This window comes from Hermetia illucens, chromosome 3 (genome assembly GCF_905115235.1).
Source record: "Hermetia illucens chromosome 3, iHerIll2.2.curated.20191125, whole genome shotgun sequence".
Taxonomy (NCBI): domain Eukaryota; kingdom Metazoa; phylum Arthropoda; class Insecta; order Diptera; family Stratiomyidae; genus Hermetia; species Hermetia illucens.
The window spans coordinates 159,662,233-159,683,080 of NC_051851.1; the positions used below are offsets into that span (position 1 = coordinate 159,662,233).

The window sequence follows — 20,848 nt, forward strand, 5'->3', positions numbered from 1 at the left end:
TCTCCGTCAATGGTGAGTTTCATAATTTTTTTTTTAATTTCGGGGTCTTTTATTTACAAAATGGTGGCATTTTTTGTGAAAAATAGCACTTTTCACATTAAAAATGACATTATTACAGTCTACCTTCATCCAGATCGAGCAGGCGGCGCGAGATCTGGGGCTGCACATTAATGAAGGCAAGACGAAGTACAAAGAAGAACAAACAACTTCGAATCGCACTGATCATACGAAAAGAAAAGAAGACCACTACTTTGAAACCGTTGGAAATTTCTCCTATCTAGGTTCGAAAATCAGAACCGATAGCAGCTACGACGCTGAAATCCGCGCACGGTTGTTGGCAGCCCACAGAGCCTAATTCAGCTTACAAAAACTGTTCCATTCGAAACGCCTAACCATAGGGTCAAAGCTCTTACTGTACAAGACTATGACCTTGCCAGTCCTTATATATTCCCTAAATACCGGGTTCTTAGCAAAAAAATTGCGAACTTTTGGCCGCGTTCGAGAAAAGAATCTTTCGAAGAATTTTGGGCCCCCTCCATGAGCGATAACACGACCATTTGGTTGTGGATAAAATCCGGCTCAACAAGCTGCGGTGATCGGGTCACCTAATCCGTATGGATGAGGATGATCCAGCCCGGAAAGTCTATAGGGGCAATATCTGTGGTAGAAAAAGAAGACGAGGTAGACCCTGTCTGAGATGGAGTGATGACGTAGGTCACCAGACAGCTTTTAGAAATATCATATTGGTGGACCTCGACGCAAAACCGGAGTTTCTGGAGTTCCTTACTAAGGCAAGCCTAGACCGAATATCGGTTGTTGCGCCGTTGATGATGATGATGAAGGACGTGGAATGCTTGTGTCTATTTTTTACGGAGTAAGCCGACTATGATTTTGGCAAGCGAAAATTTCGTTAACGTTTTTTTTCGCTCATGCAAACGCTCCCTGCACAATTAGACCTTTCATAGTCGTCTCTGCAGCGCATTTTGAATAAAAATTTGAAGATGTTTTTTAAGACTTGTAGTACTCATGAAAGGGACAAATGGTTCCCGAAATATCGGTATATGCGAATAAAATAAAAAAATACTAGCGAAAAAGCAAAAATCGTCTAAATATTTCAAATGATGCTCTTTCAGTTACAGCAACGAGTTTGACATATCCTTATGCCATCCTGATTCTCAATAACGAAGTGCCTAGTTTTTTGTCAAAACTCATCATATGTAAGCGACGATCCCCAATTCCATCTTAGAGGGAAAATGAACAAAAAGAAAAAAAATCTTTTCTGGAGCTCTGGGATCCCTGTATCATTCATGAAGGGCCAATGTCATTGTACTCGTATGTCGTAGAGTTAACTCTGCAGGTGTCATTAACTCATTCGTTTTTTTTAGAACAACGCAAACCAAAGATTACTGTGAATAAAGTAAGGCGATGACTGCTCTACGGTTTCTTACCAGGGCAAATCGTCAGACGCTACCTCACATCTGCCCTGGGAGCAGCGTGAGCGAAGTGACTCGCAGATGTTAAGTGCTCCTTTAGATAATTCGCAGAACACAACACCAAATGGTCCGGTCCAGTATCAAGTTGATGCAGACTTAGGACCCCACAGTTCTCAAAAAAAAATATTACTGTGAATGATGAGCAGTAGTTAGCTATATTCAATGATGTCCTTATGTCACAATTGAATGATTTAGGACTGGAGAATATGTAGTTACAGCAGCACGGTCCAATTATGGGCATCCCGAGGCTGGCGTTTTTAGGCTGCTTGATATCGTATTTTAGCGTTAATAACTGGCCTGCCAGATTACCGAATTTAACCATTCCAGACTACTTTCTGTGGTTTTGTCCAAGTCACAGGTTTATGGTAAATACGTCTCAAACTCTGGAAGCCTTCATGGAAAACATCCGTCAAAAAATCCAGAACTTATTGCCAGAAGTTTTCCAAAAAAAAACATTGAAAATACCGCGAAACGGGCCCAAATGTTATTTAATTATGGCAGCGGTGACTTAACTGATATTATCTTCAAAAAAATTATTGTAATAAAAACTAAAGGTCCAAATAGATATTTGAAAAAATTCATAATTTTCTTTTCTTTCATTCAAAAGATATAGCCAAAGAATATTGCATCATCTATTTTGGGCCACCTTGTATTATAATAACCTCCTCAAGGTACTAGCAGTTTGGTCATCTCTGAAATTTGTCTAACGTCGAGCTTACACTAATTGATTTATCTCTTGATAAAGAAGAAATGCTTCAAAACGGTATGCTTTGCTCCTCAAAAGAACTCAAAGTTCCTTGCTTATAAAACGGCTGCTGCTCCTTGAGATCTGTCAACTCTGAAGCAGCTCCACCTACGTAAGTTGAAGTTGAATACTCCACTTTGGTACCCCCGCCAAAATCTCCATCACTGAAACATTCGCGTCGATTTTTGACTTTTGTAAATGAACCCAATATCTAGAATGTCAGTAAAGTAGGTAAGGTACCTCTCAAATCTTGCAAAGTTCTCTGCCATGGGCTTTTGAACTTACAGCATCAAATTCGATCTTGATCCAAGCATTAGGAAAATTAATGGTCTGATTGTTTGTTGATATACATGGGTGAATATCATCCAGCCCAGAAAGTCTATAGAAGAAATATCTGAGATGAAGATGTAGTAGATTCTCTTCCAAATGGAGCAATGACATATGCCGGGACGTCAGGTAGCTGTCGACTTTGTGGACCTTGGATGTTTGGAGTTCCTTAAGTCCGCCATCCAAGTACAGTTTTGCCTGTCAGTTACGCTTGAATAGTTCGCATTTAACCGGCGGCCGTAACGGCATGGAATGACCGTCAGTTTTGACTATTCTGGCGGCCGTTGATCCAGTGAAAAATGATTCGGCCAACCAACCAGATATGTTTGTTTTGGCTGTGAACGAAAATTTCATAGGCATCTTTACTGCAAATGAATGCTCACACACAAAAGTATCTCCCATTCTCGTTTCAAGTCCTTCCATGTCCAGAGTTGAACTAGTGATGGCGCGATGATTCAACTGGTAGGCGCGTAGTTCATTGCGGGCTCTCCCGGGGTAACAGACAGGCCGGACTATACGTGAATGGCGGGTTTTACTCAGGCAAACCTGAACGGGTACTGGATATTGTGATGATGATTTATCACCTCACCTTTGACTAATGCTTATGAGGTTCTTCTATCGCTGGATCTCATTTGGAAGTGTTTTTGAAGGTTTTTGTCAAGTCCTTCAAAAAATTTACAAAGACTTTGCGATTGGTGACTACCATCAGTTCGTTGTCAACATATATGACCATTTTCTAGTTCTGTGACGGATTTTTCCATTGCTATTACATACCCGTCCTAATTCGATGGTTTCTCCACATTGAGACGATTTCATAGCTTCAATTTTAACCACTCTTGGTTTTCCTCGTTCATGCTTTCCCTCTTAGTTCTCTTATATTCGTTTTCCTCGTCTTAATCATTATCAACCAGTCGTCGATCCTGTTCCTCAGATAAACTTTCTTGCTCTTCTGGGTTACAATTCGAAAACGATAACGTATCAACGTATCAACCTACTAACGGCCCTGTAACAAATCGACTCAAAAATGCATAGAAGCGTTGTTCTTGGACTACAGCTCTCATGGGCTTACTATATCTACCAACATAAACGCTGCTCCCAGGGCAGAGGTGAGGCAGCGTTTGATGAATTGCCTCTGCCCTGGACGAAACCGTCAGTAAACTTTTATTTTTATCTCTGCCAACAGTTTTCGGGTTTTGCTGAGGAGATAGATTGCTATGCTTTACCGGCCTTCGCTTTTGGATCTAGATAGTCCTGGTCATTTCAAAGTTCGTGCAGTTTCCTATCTAATTACCGCCATTTTGCTGAGGCAGATTCGGAATTCGAATTGGTGAAGCTCGGCGTAAAATCGGGATGTCTAGAGTTCCTTATTAATGCGGGCCTAGACCGGATACTGGTTGTTGTGCTGTTGATGATGATGATGACATTCGGATACTATCAAGCTCTTCATAATTCTAGTAATCTGAAAATTTTTTTTAGCCTCTCCGTTGCCGAAACTCTTCCATTGTAACTTTTTTGGAAAGTAAAAACCAAAATTCCGGCGCTCAGGCTTTCAGACAATCACAAATAACTACATAAAGCGGCAGAGTATAATCCTTTGTGATTTTGAGATTGACTTTCTGCTCTATGACCTCATCAGCTCATTTTAGCTTCTAAATAGCGTTCCATCTTAACCGCGACATCAATGCGATGTAATTCTTTCGAGCCAGGATTTGGTAGTGGTAAATGTGAACCCACTTGTCCTATTATTATTCTCTGCAGACAGTACAGAACTTAGGTCTGTGGCGACTCTAAGTGCCACTATTTGATGTTTCTCATTAGCTATTGACATGCCACAAACCTCTTCTTTCATACGGCATTCCTTGGAACCTCTGAAAAGACCGGGGGGGGGGGGGCGGATTTGAGTAGTTCGTTTTCCACTTCCTGATCCAGCAAACACGGAACGAGGAGAAACTCCCAGATGACTGGTGTAAAAACATCACCCATCTCAGCCACAGCGACAACCTGGTTGGCTAAATATATGGAGGCATCTCACTACTATGCACCTGCAAAGTATTCACCACTTGGAGCAGTGACTCAGAGCTTTTGTTGAAAATGTGATTTGCAGCAGACCACCTATTTAAAGTTATGCTTAGTCACTAAAAAAGTTGGGAGTATAACGTTGACATCTACTAAATATTAGAATAGAATTCAAGCGGCTTTACGACAGTACGGTTGACAAAATAATACTATAATTCAGCAATTCAAGTCTGGACTCAGAAAAAACTCGCATAATTTCCACTTTGAACCCGAATTTTCTTTCTATGGCATTCCATCTTACGGTCATGTCGTTCGAGATGATAGTCCTTTGCTAACTCAAATTGGTTTGAATATCCATATCGGTGGAAAGCGGTCCGAAGGCCACCAAAACCAGCGATAGCTTGGAACGCCAAAGAATGGGTTAACATCTGCTCGATTCTATCCGGACTAAGCCTACAAATGCGAGAAGTTGTGAATGTGATCCAGACAGGGTGATCCTTCTACCGAACCAAATAAAGGAAAAGGAAAATATCAACTCCGAAAACAACTTCTAATTTTCGGTTACTTCTTTCTGGTTTGCCGCTGGTAAAAAATCTGTACAATTCCTGACGGTTTACTTTTTATCGAAACATTTTGTTCGCTGAACTACCAGAATTCTGATGTTATTGCACACAGTGGCATTGTTCCTGTGCGATATATCGTTTCCGCATCCCACGATTCCCAAGTTACGGTCATTCGTTTTGACTAAATTAGTGTTTGTCGTTATTTTTAATAGCTCAGTGTCATTTATAGGGCAGCTTGATTATACCACCTTCTCAAAATGACTTGACCCTGGCGGCAAAAACTGAGAGATCCCGTTCCCGCAACTGTCATATGAAGTCAGTTGTACATCACAAAGATCCTTTAACATGAACAACATAAGGTCTGAATTGTAAGGCGGATACATAAGAACAGCCTTCGGAGCTCTTGGCGGATGTTCATTGAAGTATGAAGCCTGACTTTGTCCTGCTCCAGCAAGATGCCTTTTGTATTCACTAATTTTAGCTTCTCTTGTGGTTAACTGCTTCCTTTAGTCAATACAATTGCTGGGATTAGTTGTCCGAATTGAGTATTTTGCAATCGGGCAGCGACTCATAGTAGATAATATACTGACAGACTCACCAAATACACAACATAACCTTCCTGGCCATCAATTCTGCTTTAATCACCTTTTGGGATACATTGCCAGCCTGACCGACCATGGTTCTTTCGTTTAACATTTAACATGTTAAACCTATTTCTGGTCACAAATCATTATCCGCTTCGCAAGGATTCACAGAAGAAAATCGACACATGAGGTTTTTTTGATAAGTTTCGTCGTTTAGTTCCATCTCCGACACGCGATAGCTCGTAACTGAATTCATCAAACGTAACAACAACAAAAGAACTGCGTTTCTTACGACTTCGCCTTTCCAATAAACATAAGCACAATCCATTTGGTAAATACATCGCAAGTCCTTAACATCATCGTGGCTACAACAAGGCTACCACCCAAACCGCTTGACTCAATTCGCAACTGACCCAAGCAGATTCCTTTTTTGAACAGATACTTCAGCCAGGTTTGACAGGACGGTGTAATGGTTTGGAATTTTTTTCTTGTCACTCATCTAGGGCAAAACAAAAAAACTTCATATCTTGAGGTTATACGGAAGTATCCAGGGAGTACTTACCAAATGAGGACCGAGAATATACATCATTTTTCTCATAGAATCTGGAGACAGTGCCAGTAGATATCTCTACATTCATTAGACAGTAGTTGACCCTACAGTGACCCCTGAGTATCCTCTCTATGGCCTTAAGGCTCTTCTTGGCGAGGTTTAAACAATCTTCCGAGCGCTTTTGCTTGTATTTCTCCATGAGCAGGCTGAAAAGTTTCATTGCTGATAGGTTGTCCCAGTTCCCTCAACATGATCCCTTCCCGATTCCACAGAATGGTTCTGATCGATATAATGGCGTTTCTGTCTGTTTCCTAGCCACCTCATTCACTGTTCCATTGTTTTCTAACTCAATGTCCCAGAACCAACCATCTTTAATTTATTAAAAGATTTCTATATAAGTTTAGGGTTCACCTAGTTGGACCTAAGCGCCTGTAGATCCTTTTGCAGTTAAAGTAGGTGTTCCTATCTATTGCGTGTATTTCTGCTTGAAATATAGTGGTTCGAAGTAGGAACTTGCTTTGGTAACTGCCAAGCTCTCCCAATCCGCCCTGATGTTCCACCATGTTTCAGATTCCTTATCGAAATGAAACTTCCTTGTCATATTATCCCACGGTATCAGTAACTCGGGATACTGTCCAGAAAACATATCAATCTTCTTCCGTTTTAGGCAGCAACAAATTGAAAATTTTGCTAAAAATCGCATTTAAACTGCTACAAGAATCTCAAATCTTCAATATTGAGAAAAAAGATACAATGCGCATAGATTTAGCTATTCTTGACGAAATGTACTATGGCAAACAAGCTCCTAAGCATCTTACTCCTCAGCTTCCCTATAAATCTGGGTCTAGTGTGAATGGATTCATCTTTTGGGGATTAAAAAAGATAATTCAGTCTCAGTAGGATCTTACTCTGCATCTAGAACGTAGTTTTAAGATTCAATAAATGAAAAATATCTTTTTGAGGTGATCGACCCTTCCGACAGCAAAATTACCGCAAAACATTCCTTAAAATCTAATTTTCAATCTATTCTAGGTAGAATTCAAGATTTATGTGAAACGGAGTCAAAGATTGATTTATTGCGCGACATAAAAGTTCAATAGCACGATTCGAAATGTGCAAGCGTTAGTATGTAATAGAAAATGCATTGTGCAACTATGTAATCACCGCAATGCGGTTCCAACGTGATTTGGTGCATTCCTCCCGATCCGCTTATCGCCGGCTAACCCGTGCAAATTTTTCTAAACCCCGGAAAATCCCCAACTCGCTGCCCCAGACCTTGAATACTTTGTTTTTCCGCTTCGACTTCAATCTGAGCACTTTTCGCCTCCGCCATTTATTTGCAACACGATTACGACTTTTATCCGCGCCGCTTCCATTGGAATTATGATAAACAACAGCATCTCGGACACGAGCTCCCACCCCCCGGAGGACATGCGAGCGGGGCGCAATAATCGTAAACAAGGCTTACAAATTGCACACACGCGCTCGATTGATTGTTTTTCGTTTTGCGCGAGAACTTACGTAAGCCCGACAGGTACGCGAATTGCAGATGGCCTTGGAGGGGTGGATTGCACGATGACACGATGATTTGTTTTGCAATAGAATTGCACTGGCAGCGTCGATGCTGCGAAGTAGCCGAGAGCGCGTGGTGTGTCCATAGGCAAAGGTCGGGTGGGTGGGTGACCGGGGGGAGGTAGTGCGATAATGACGATAGTTGTTCGGGGCGGGGGTGTGGGCGAAGACGACCGGGTCCAGTCGGACTCGGGTGGCCTGAGCCAGCCGGCCGGGCAGCTCGATCTACGAAGCACGAACTTTTCCACGCAGTGACCTACGACAATGAAATAATGACTAAGCGTGCCCAACTGCGAGCGTGAATGGGTGGCGTGGGGCCGGGGGGCGGCCGGTTGGGTCGATCTATAAATTTCTATTCCGACGCCTCGTGTCGCTGTAGTTGTGCAGTAAATATATGTGAATCTTTTATTTTCGGAATGGAGCTTTTACGGAATCGTGTGTACGACACAACAGGGCGAGAACGATATGGCGACGATACCGAAAACTTTGTGCTGCGAACGTTCGTTGACCCCGGGGTTTATGTATGTATATTTATGTTTGCCGTGTAGCACGTCACTCCGGATTGAGATTGAAATTTTCGGTAGATTGCCTAGCCCTGGTGGAAATGCCGCTTGGGTTTTTCATGCGCCTATTTATGCCGGCAACGAAACGAAGCCATTTCGTTTTCAAAGAGGGTTCACGTCTATTGAATATTGAATTAGAACAAGAAACTTTTGGTGATGGTTGTGTGTCGGTAAAATGGTCATAAATTCATGGGAAGGTTTTTAGTACTGGGATTCGGAGCTTATGCAAAGAAATTACGAACTCTTATCACTTCTGTTGGGAGAAGATTGTATCTAAAAATTTTTTATAATTTTTTTTCCCGTTGATGGGAATTTACTTCGGTTCCATAATATTTTCAAGTTTTATGTTAGTGATAAAGCTTGTGATAGTAAGATAGACATAAATCCGAAGACACTACCTTTTTCGCACAAGCTTCTATAAGATAGGGTTCCTTTGTTCTTAAATTAACTGATTTGTAGGGTCAAGATGGTGGTACAAATGCAATTTTAGCGCTAAAGCTGTTATAGTTCGATTTCGTCCCACACAGGGCAGTGAAACACAAGTCCGCAGCGGGCTGATGTGAAAAGGTTGCGGCCATGGAACCTCACCAGAAAGTATCTAATACATTGTTAACCGGGGTAGTTCTCTGAGGCCCTACAATATGTCTTCGGTTCCTGTTTAAGGTTTTGTGTAAGACAAAATTTTATTAAAATGGGTTCAATGTATCTCTGTCTGCCTGTCACACACACTTTTCCCGAAATTGGCTGATTTACATTGGTGGTGAGAAGGTAGGAATTTCTACGTTGATGTTGAGGTCCCCATCCATGCAGAAGGGGAGTGTAATTTTTTCTCCACCAAATATAGTCTTGTAGGGTATCAAATAAAAGGGTCTCGATTAATACTTTCCGAATCTCAACTCTTGATATTTGTTGGAAAGACGCGGAGTGCAGGAGGTGGAAACAGACCAACCAAAAAAAAAAATGAAAAAGAAGTTATGAAGCTGCTTTGGGATTTCTCTCAGGACGTCGTTTTCGAAATTAAACTCCGTGCCTTGGCAGTTTGTGAGTGAATGCGCGAAATCATGGATGAGTGGAATAGGGTACCGGTCCGGAATCATCTGAACATTCAGACGCCCGTACTCTCCGCATGGCCTCCATTCGCCGTTTGCCTTAGGGACCAAATTAAGTGGAGATAACCAACAGCTATTGGAAGGTCTGCAAATACCATGTTTCATTAAATCATCGAATTCTTTCCTTGCAGCAGCTAGCTTCTGGGGTGATGGAGGATGCACCTTTGAAAAAATCGAGGAACTGGCAGTGTTGATGTGGGGCTGCACATCGTGCTTAAACGGCTGGGAGAAGTACTTTCAGTAGTGATGCTGCGGTATTTTCTGTAGAGTGAGCAAATGCGATGGTTGGCAACGTTCGCAAACATAATAGAAAGAGTGTCGTTTTCGCAGCTGGAAATTTTAACTGACGACTTTAAAGAGGTTGTGGGGTCTATTAATGCCTTGTTCTGCAGGTCCACCAACAGCCCATAGTGACACAGGAAGTCTGGGCCTAAAATGGGGTTGCTAATGGCCGTCGGAGCGAATCGCCACGAAAACGTTCGGCGCAGTTCGAGACTCAAGTCCACCTGCTTAGAGCCATAGGTGCGGATGGGAGAGGTGTTCACTTAATCCATCGTAGGTTCTACGGTATCAATGCATTTGGACGGGGTACTGAGAGAACCGACCCCTCAGCAGATTTATCGCCCAGGAAGCAACGCCTGCTCAGAAGGTCGAAGATTATAAGGCGATGTGGTACGGTACTTCGGGTAACCATCGCCGTTACCGTTAGTTTTTTGTCGCGTTGAAATTGTATCGTGTGGTATATTTAGTCGCTTGAGTTCCGTATCTACGGTGGAACCAGCAAATCGTTGGAGCCGATTAGGGTCCCGGCGTGCGATTACCCGGGCGCCCCTTTCGAAAAGCAGACCTCGACCGTGGGTGCGATCGAGATCTATCCCTCGAACGCAAAGCACCTACCGTCGCTGTAAGTTTTGTGATTCCGTCGGCCAGTGTCGTCACCATTGTCTTCAATTCGTCGATTTCCCGAGCTGCGTCCCAAGAAATCTCCGTGACCACGAAGTGACGTGTATCATGGCGGCCAAGATAGCGCGGGTGCTCTTCGGGAACCGCTACAACCAGAGGGACTTCAAAAACATCAGAGCCGACCTTATCCCCACCCAACTGCTTTATTTCTCGAAGCAACTGGTTGAGGGTACGGTCGCCTAGCATCAGCTCATTCAGCAAGTGATTTAATTTCGCTTCCTCACTCACTGAAAGCCGTCGTATGAGTTGCTCCTTCAGTCGAACGTAGGAGGATTGACGCGAGACGAGGGGAGATGGGAAGGAGAAAGAGTCGGAGGCGTGGAATAAAGAAATATTACCAAAACGAAATAAGTTAGGCGTTTGGATTTGCAAAAGTATATGTGGAACTAGGGACTAAAGTTGCATCGAGTAACACCCAGAAAATGATATAAGCCATTTAACTTCTTAGGCGTACGCGCCAGATGCCTGTGAACTTGTTGATCAAAAAGCGAAAATGGATGGGTCAAACATTAAGGAAAGGAGTCAATTTCATTTCGGGTTATGTCATACTATACCAAGATAATCAATGTGTGGGTCGTCCTAGAACTATGTGTGATAGAACAGTAGAAGAGTTCTGAGCTTCTCGGAAAATACGAAGGAAATGGAAGCAAGCTCCCGGGAACCGACAAAGATGGGTCCGTAGGTTTAGTTGGCATGCTATGTCTGCTTATCAGTTTATGGCAATCATAGTTTTGGCTTATTCTTGCTGCCCCTACGATGTTTTGGTTTATAAATGAATTTTTCCCAGCTCTGGCACGGTTCTCCTGGTGAACGCTATTTTTCTGCATATGTATCGACTTCTATCAGGGAATGCGGTGATTGGAAAACTTTTGTAACCTAAATTAGAGAAAGCATCCGTGAATTCAAGACTGTTGATATTGCTGGTGCAGAGATTATAGCCCTGAACCTTAAAGTAACAAAATATCTAGGCGACCCCACTACTATCACATTTTCACACCGAAGGTTTACATTATAGACTTGTGCCTCATAAAAAATCTATCTAGGGATTTTAAAATTTGTCACTCAGTCAGTTAGTTCGCGTCTGCATGAGACAAAACTTAGCTGAGGAGGTTTTTAAAACTTTTCTCCTCTGGCGAAATAGAAACTTCAGGATGAAGATTCTTTTCACTAATATTATAAAATTAACCTCTCAAATATCTTGAGACCCAATTCAAATAAGGTAGGCTTGACAAAGCACTAGTACAGTGATCACTGTAGGTCACAAAGCAGCGTTCTATGTATGCCCCGGGTTTGGCTGTCGGTCGTTGTCAATGCTTGTGTGTGGCTCTGTGTTTGTTTCCGCTGCTGACAGAGTATCGGTTGCATTGCCTTAAATTTGGTGATAATGGAACCGAGGCAGAGTCTTATTGAAAGGACTTTATGTGCATTTGAAGTTGATGGTTTGGTCGATGTCTGTTGCGTTTCCACGAATAGCTTGAGCATACACGACATCAGGGTTTAATTTAGATAATTTGAGGCCCGAGAGCACATGCAGTTTGTCCGTATAGCTTGAAATTCAAGAATTCGTATAGCTTTAAATTCAAGAAAGCTAAACATTTCCAGTAATAGGCCAGATATTCAAACGAACCACACTTAATACAAGCGGTTTTTGCTTTTCACGGGTGAGCTTTGCCGTGAAATCCTTAATATTCCTTAATATCAGTCCCCTCGAAAGGCTGGCCTGGTCAATCGTGGTCATGACGTTGGTGCGGCAAAGAAGCCTGTGTGGTATGACCTTATTTATAGTTAAAAAAATTATTTTGGAAGATAGTTTCCCTTCTTGACTAATAATTTTATAAAATAGATACAAATGCAGTATTTCGGGGACCAACTGTTCCCTTCCTCAGTATTTTATCTTCTGAAACTGTCATTATGACTTTGCATTTTTAAATCTATTTCTGTAATTATCGTATACTTATCCGATTATGTTTGTTCCTAGTGCTTCCCCAAAAGTTCAGGGAAGATAGAAAAGTTGAAGTCCATGTCCCTGTTTTGCCTTTTTCTCCAGGGAATTTTCGAAATGTGCAGGCTTTCTTCTGCGTCCAGCTTACTGGCGCCATTTCCTTCAATTTATCGGCGTTATCCAATGACAAATGGTTCCTTGACTTTACATATGTATGGGTTAGCATTCTTGCGGATTTGGCCTCTTTTATGTACTCGAAACAATCGGATTTGAGTTAGCCGTTTAGGCTGTTCTATATAAATCCTGTCGCAGTCTGGGAAGTTAATCTTGTATATGCCGCGTTGTTTTTGTACCCTCTTTTTTTTATCGTTAACCTATTGTATCCCAGTCCTCACTAAGTATCGTCTACTGGTTGAGATAACCCGGAACCCACCTTTATGTAGGTGCATTTGGATGTTCTGCCTAAGAACCAAATAGGTTAATGATGCTCATTACCTTGATTCTGTGTTTGGTTCTTTGAGGAATGTTGAAAGTTGTTGTCTTGAGGCTTGGCATAGTCTTTTGGATCCGATTGACGATGATATCCCTGTTTTCCTTGGCTGCGTCCAGGATGTAGTTCGTTTCCTTTTTTCTTCTCTTTTCGTTGTGTGGTGTTGTCTTCATCCTATATGCCGCTATGTTATGACGAAAATCGTTGTTTGAGGTGTATGTAATGGTTCGTTGTGTTTGAGTCGGCTTCCTGTAAATGTTGAATTCAAAGTGCCCTCGTTTCCGGATTATATTTAAATACAGGAAAGACATCTTCCCTTCCTTATCGATCTCCCTAGTAAATTCGATATTTCTGTGCGCCCGGTTGAGTTTCTCCAGGATCGTTCCTGTTTTTTGGCTTTTGATGATCGATGTGATATCGTCCACATAGCTGCCCCAGAATCTCCGAAGTGTTTTATAAAACTAATTTCTGAATGTGACATAGGACTCACTTATGCATGTGAAAGCAAGGTTTCTATACAGTTTGGTTTGCTTTCTCAATTAGGTTGATTTTTCGTGATCCATTCTTAGAACAAGTATAGGGCTTCCTTCATCCACACGCTTATTAACAGCGCCTTTATGTCGAAGGATGCCAGTTTTTCATCATTTTATAGCACCCGGCATCATTAAGTCTGGCGATGACTTCCCTGCTGTTTCCCATTGCCCGCTTTCCTATTTTTAGGCTTAACTTTTTGATTTCTTTCAGGAGTCACTTCGCAATATTTTGAGTCGGTGACGAACTCACCGACTCCTATTATCTCTTTGACCTCGTTGCTTTCTATATGTATTTTGAGGAGGCATTTGATTCTAGGCTGGGATGGGTTATGCATTCTCAGTTTGGAGGCTTTCTTAATAATGGGTTTGAATTCTGCCGGAGCCTTTTCCACTCTTTAAATGGAGTTTGACAGAGATCCTCCGTTATGATGTGAAACTCCCCTTCTTCTAACTTCAACTCGTCGTATGCTTCGTTGCTCATGATGACCACTGTGTTTCCTTTGACTGCAGATTAGTAAAAAGCGTGTTTCCCTTTCAACTTCTTAATTATTTCGTAGTGGTTGGACGACAATCTTTTCTTTGTGGCTATTTGTTTGGTAGGGGCTAGTAGTCGCCGAATTTCTTCTCGAATGTCGGCTTTTTCGTCTTGTGGTCTATATTCGCTTCTCTCTTCGATGTCCATTACGATGCCTTCTTTGGGAAAAGTGAGGTTTCTTACGGTGGTGTTCAAGCCTTTATTGAGCAGTGAAAGCTGTTCCTAGGTAAAGCGTTCGTTAGATTTGTTGATCATGTATTTGGATATAAATTCTTCCTTCGGTTTCTCTATTGCCTCCTGGCCCGTTTGTGTTGTGGTGTGAGCCCCTTTGGTTTCTTTTCTAAAATGCTTCCCTTTTTGACTCTTTTGCAGGTGTGGGCACTGCTGATTTTTTGCTATGTGTCGGCTATGTCGCCCTTTCTTCCATAGGTATTTCTGCTGATTTTCATGTGGGCGGAATAAATATGGAGTGTGTATGTTCCAATGATAAATGCTCTGAAATGATGGCGGGTAGCTCCTTCCCGTATAAAATGGTCATTACGATTTTTACTTTCCTTGCGTCCTTTGAAGTGGCAGCATTCGAGGCGATCGAATTTACCACGGTAATTCTCGAAGTACTGGGTACTTCGTACTGTTGACGGATGTGTTTGCTGCGCCTTCTGAAGGGGCTCGACTTTTCTCCTGAGTTCAATTATGGTTTTTTTTTAGATATAGACTAACGTGAAGGCCATGCGGGTTTCAGAATCATTCCGATTCGTGCTGATATAAGGTTCTTCTTCATTGCTGGGGTCGGTGGCTTCTGGGTGATCTTCTTCTGGTGACACGATGGAACGCTTCTGTCGTTTGACATTGACTCAGTTTTCCAATCTACGGAAGGATAAAAATGAATTATTCGCCTAAGTTAATTGAAAAGAATTTAGTGATTCGCCAGTATACGGTGATTCACTAAAAGCTGTTGGAAGTATCCATCGACCAACAATAGAAACTGGTCGAGTAGGATGTAGGTTACGGGCGATGGTGGTATACTTAGAGTTTGACACAATTCCTTAACCACGTCCGTGGGTGGCGATTGATCTGATTCGAATGAAATAAAAATCGAAACAATTGCGCGTTCAGGATTAAAATCAAAATTGTTATGTTGGCCCCGAATTTTCTTAAAGAGGACTAGAAATGGTGGAATCAGCTTTGTGAGCACCAATGAACAAAGATTTCTATGACTTTTCTGTGACTTAGGACAAATGTCCAAACCCACGAAGGGCGTTTCGCAGGTATTTTTAAAATATTTTCTGTTCGCAATAGTATCTAATTAAGCAGACAAGTTCGCCTAACTGAAATATTCGATCTTTTCGAAATTATGGGCCAAACATGTAAATGTACCAAGAAGTTATTAAGCAATTGCCACGAGTCAATGCACTACAATGCACGTGCAGTCATCCATTGTATCTACATCAGAAAAATATCTGCTGCATGAGGCATTCTTTGCATAGGAAATAAATAAAAGATAATGCTAGTCTCTGCAAAGAAAAAAATTCCTAATAGATATTGTAAGCATCTCCGCATTCTCTGACTAAACTTCAACCTCTTCTCCACTCCAGTACCTTTCCCCGAGTCCCAGAAACCTTTGCTCTTTGTTGGCTCATAACTTTCGGGTATCCAAACCATTATTCATTGCCCTTAAAAATTCGGACCTAAGTCATTCCAACTGGCTTTACCTTCTTCATCTCGCATAATCAAAACTGTACTGTCAATGACCGACCTAAAGTTCCAAAACATTACAAATCTCCTCGATCATCGCACTCCATATCGTTTTCATAGAAAAGAAAACACTTTTCGTCATAAACTCAATGAACTCTGTAGTGTTGTGGTTAATTCTGTTTATTGTTTACGCACTATACCACTATGCCATCGTCTTGCATTCGGAGTGATGTAATGATGCCTACGCATGCCTCATCCCCCCTGACTGACACAATGCATATAGGCCATGTAATGTGGCTCTTGTAACCGAGGGGGACTCCCCTCGAACTCGTTTGAATTCCCGAAATTTTGAAAGCCCTCTTCCCAATTTCCGAGGTGATATCGAGTGGACATATTGTACGCACTGCACGCGCTGCACGCGCTCTCTCTCACACTTGTCCCGAAACTTACAAGGGCCTGTTACAGCTTTTTACATGGATGGAGGCTTGAAATTTTCGGCGTGATATTGGAAGATAGGAAGGAGGAGTAGCTGGCGATGTTCAGACTGGTGGAGTGTTGTGTGGTGCATAGTGCGTATCACTACGCCTGGAACAGTGCGTGCCTGTGGAGGAGGGGTATAATTATACTATGATGCGAAACGACTTCTTTATTCCGTGTGGATTTGATATAGTGCGTAGAGAGAGAGTTCTATGGTTCTATGTAAGATATTGTAATGCAGAGGAAGTTCCCCTTACCGCTATGTAATGTATTTTTTCGGGAATAGCCTTGAATGGAGTCCCCATGAGCGGAATTCCCGAAATGATTTTTAAAGTCTTGGTTTTTTCTGGAAGAGAATATTTCCAAAAAATTATTTCCAAATCTTGGACAGTTCAAGTAGAATTTCCGTAGATTCATGCGTTAATCAGTTAGTTTTGATCCGCCATTCGGTCAGGTTTTTGGTTCTAAATTTGGAGGTCGAGAAAGGAAGAGTTAAGGACAAAGTGGCGGAAAGGACTCAATCTTGTCTATTTTTTTGTTCCTTTATTAAGTTATCTTATTCGAACATGAAATTTTCCAGAAATTCATAGTGTTTTAGCCCAAATGAAGTTCCTTGACCGTAACATGAGACTTTTTGACTAGAAACGTTAAAACTTTTCCGTGAAGTGAATATTAGTTACTAAGGACCAAAAATTGACGCGTAATTTTGTATCAAGGTCTTTGTTCCTTCCTAAGTTTTCCGTGTCAATTTTCCTATAAATTCTGTGTCAATTTACTAAGAAAAACGGATTACCTTCCATTTATACAAATATTATGAGCAGCGGAGGGTCGAATGCGTGGAATAAGCCAAATTGGATTAAAGATATCCTTTCCAAATCGGGAACGGACATTGTTGAAGTCAAGGAGGAGAAATCTAAAGGTTCGTCATGAATATATTTTTCGTCGATTCGTTTTGAAAATTTCAGGAACATTACAAACCGCTATCTCCTTTGTGGTCCATATTCAGTCCAATCCCCCTATAAACAAATTTTGTCACAGGACATTCGCCATTCCTCACATGAAACACAAACATGGGTAGGTTTTTTTTGCGTGCAGTGCGTGAGTTGCGCAGATGATAAGCAGAAGCATAGTAACTACGTTGTAAGGATTTTTTGGCGATTTGTTTACGACCTGAGTGGGTGGGTGGAAATATGGTAAATTTCGATTGAGTTGTCCCGTCTGACTGACGGGAGGTTGAGGGATGTTGACGACTGATGTTAATGGGTGTCCATATACATTCATAACAGGAGTACTTTGTTTCTAGGCGGTATTCTATATTTAGCAGATCCTTGCGGAGAACAATAGCGTCTGCTATGTCATAGACTAGGAAATAGAGTGCGGATAGCAGTCATTCGTTAGTTTCCTCTCATTTTTTTAACCCAATTCCTATGAATAGATGTACTCTTTTCGCTTTCGTTCAATAGTGGAACGCTGCTGTCCTGATAATTTAATGTGTAGATATTTATCCTTATGAGTATATAATTACCATACTACATGTCGTAGTTTTCGCCCTTGGAGAGCATTTATTTGTTGTTTTCATAGTTCAATGGTGGTTGGACTTTTCATCCTAAAAGTGAGTAATTGCTACATACTACAGGGTAGGCCATTTAATGTGGGCCCATTTGTTTCTGTTCATATTAAAGATCATTTATTTTAGTTCAAGAACATTTGTTCCAGCTATTTTTTGAAAATGATATTTTTCAGATGTTTGCCTTTAGCCTTGATGGACAAATGTGCTCTTTTTTTAGCGTTTTCCGTCGTTTTGGTCAATGTTTCGGCCAATAAGCCGGCTATTTCGCGACGAATGTTATTTTTAAATTGAGCTAGAGTCCTTGGATTGTTGATGTATACCTTGGATTTTAGATAGCCCCCGCAAAAAAAGGCTGGTGGCGTCAAATCTGGCGATCTCGGTGACCATGGAAAATCACCATTTTTGAATATCAACCTTCCGGGGAACAATGGGTTCAAAAAATCGATTGTAGCGCGTGAATTGTGGCAAGTTGCTTCGTCCTGCTGAAACCAGAAGCCTTCCATGTCATTTTCTTCAATGATTGGCATGACAAAATCACGAATCATAGCCCAATAACGCTCGCCCTTGATGGTAATAGAGACTCCTTCGTCATTTTCGAAAAAGAACGGTCCGATGACCTTTTCCGCACAAACACTGCACAGTCACTTTTTAATCGAAGAAAGGCTGTTCTTCAATTAATTGAGAATTTTCGATAGCATAGAAGCGACAGTTTTGCTTATTTACGCCTCCATTTAGCTGAAAATGGGCCTCGTTTGACATGATGATTTTACGCCAAAAGTCTGGTTCATTGCGAATAATTTCGACGGCCCATTTGGTATAATCAAGGCGTTTCGGATAATCCGCTGGGTTTAATTTTTGTGCCAATTGAATTTTGTACGGAAACATTTTTAAATCGATACGAAATATCTGCCTGGGAACGGCGATAACTCGATGTTCTCGGAGTCTCCTCAATACTGGCTCGTACGGCTTCAATATTTTCATCGGAACGTCCTGTACGTTGTCTGCATACGTGACTGGTATTGCTGAAACTACCATGGTTAATAAATTTGCGTAGAAACGTTGCAAAGTGGTTTTAGATGGAGCAATTTTCACTTTATTTTTTTTACGAAATGCACGTTGAGTTTACACAATTGAGAGCATATTTTGAATGTAAAGCTGAATTATTTCAGCGCGTTTTTTGGAGTGTACTGCTCCATGCTATAAATTGTCTTGGACTGATGCTTCGAACGCGATATGTCATTAGCCAATCTGCCATTCCTGCCAAAAGTTACTGGGTTGCCAGATGCGCACACATTAAATGGCCTACCCTGTATGTAATATGCGATTTCGACTGATACTTTGGAGTTAATTCACCGACTGTTGATAGGATGAAGGGATTGAATATGGCAGACGGAGCTTCTTAATCAAATCTTTTGTTCTACGTTAGTTGTGCCATGAATCTTTAAAAGATTAGTTGAATGACTTGTAAAAGAATCAGTGTTGACTAAAATGGAATTTTTTAGTTAGACATGAGTGGATTGTGCTGTTGTGTGGAGCTTTTTAAAGGGATTTCCTATAACTGTTAGTACCTTACTTTATTATTTTCAAAAATCTTGGGAAACTTAGAAACTAAATTATCCAGCAATTTAATCCCAGAGACAAAATGTCAGCGGATATCCTTTTTTTGTCGGAGGCCTGGTATACTCTCTGTATTACTTCAAGCCTTTTTCCTATTGTGTGTTGCTTTTGCGTAACAAATGAGGATAATCCCAACTTCCCACGAATATGTTATTTAACCTTCAAGCTTGCATATTTTTCGCAGTTATTTGTCTAATTAAAGATACTTACGTAACCTTCTAGTGGTATCACCGAGTTGGTTGAACATCAGCCCTTCGATCTGGTGTCAGGTTCGATTCCTAGTTACGTCATGGATATTTGTATATATCCTGATTCTGTATGCAAATCAGTTGCATAACATAAGCGTAGGCTAATCTAGGGAAGAAAGGGTGGCGTGTGGAAGGGGTAATTCCTCCGGGCAGTTATCTCGGAGGCCCAGAATAAAAACTTTGACAAAATTTGATTAATGCTGGAATTTAGGGGAGAGAGCACATAATGTTCATCCTGGCCACGTTCCTTTCCTACTACCTTGCATAAGTGTAATGATTATTAAACTCAAGCGTAATCTCATTAAAACTAAAACAGGGGGAAATAACACTCCTAGACTATGTGGGTGCCTTTTGTTCCCTAAGGGAATCAGCGAAAGGGGAGACATGAATACGTAACCTTCTGTTTCGGGATGGAAAACACTTTTGATTCCATGGAGGTAATGTTTCTGCGCCGCAGCAGGAAATTCGACTAGAAAGTGATTTTGATGTGATCTTCATTTGACGCTCTTTTGTTAGGATTATTTTAGGATGTTACATAGCGGGATTGTGGAGGAAGGGGGGGGGGGGGGTATTTGCGCTAACCAGTCTTAAACGCAGCAACAGCAGATTTTAGGCATCCTTCTCATTTGCATGCAGCCGCAGTCTACAATAGATCATTTTGACAATATTCGAGGCTAACAACTTTGATATAGCAGAATATTTGGAAGAAAATGCAGGGCAGCTTCCACCTTTATGGTTTAAACAATGAAATGGTTTCACTAAAAGTGAACTACCGAACTTCCTGGTTGCGCTTTCTTCCGGAAAAAACACTTTAGTTTGGGTATGGAGATTCTCTTGATCGTGCCTTTAACGTCGAGGCTTAAATGGTGTGAGCCTCGCTTGAGAACCTCGAAAGAGTCCTTGTATGATTGTTGCAGGTACTTCCGGGAGGCGTTCGTTCTAATTAGGACATGCATTCGGGAGTCGAAATCCCTGGCCACGTCGGGTACGTTTTCGCCTGGGTGGAGGTGGTGGTGGCTTCAGTTTCTGCCCTAATCCTTGAGACGATCTAACAATCCAGTGACGTTAAAGCCCGACCTAATGTCGAGTACAAGGTCGCTGGGAAGTCTCTGGTTCTTCCCATCTACGAGCTCTGCGGGACTTGTGGCAAATTCCTCGCGCTTCGTTGTCCGGAGACTAAGTAGAACCACAGGCAGAACTTGTTGCCTTCAATGTTCTGCGCCATATTTCAAGCATCTTCTTTCCTTTTGGGGGGT

At 41.7% G+C, this 20,848-nt stretch overlaps 1 protein-coding gene across 2 annotated transcripts in view; it reads left to right on the forward strand.

Annotated features, from left to right (window-relative positions):
- LOC119650638 (Krueppel homolog 1-like) overlaps window positions 1–20,848 on the forward strand; it is a 51,157-nt gene that overhangs the window by 12,764 nt on the left and 17,545 nt on the right. The window contains exon 1 of one of the 2 annotated variants that reach the window (XM_038053558.1): window positions 15,570–17,076. The exons of the other annotated variant lie outside the window; for it this stretch is intronic. Within the exon in view, the coding sequence (XP_037909486.1) occupies window positions 16,971–17,076 (106 nt within the window). The 5' untranslated portion in view covers window positions 15,570–16,970. Of the gene's footprint in view, window positions 1–15,569; window positions 17,077–20,848 lie in introns of those variants that run through there. 2 annotated transcript variants of the gene reach the window in all.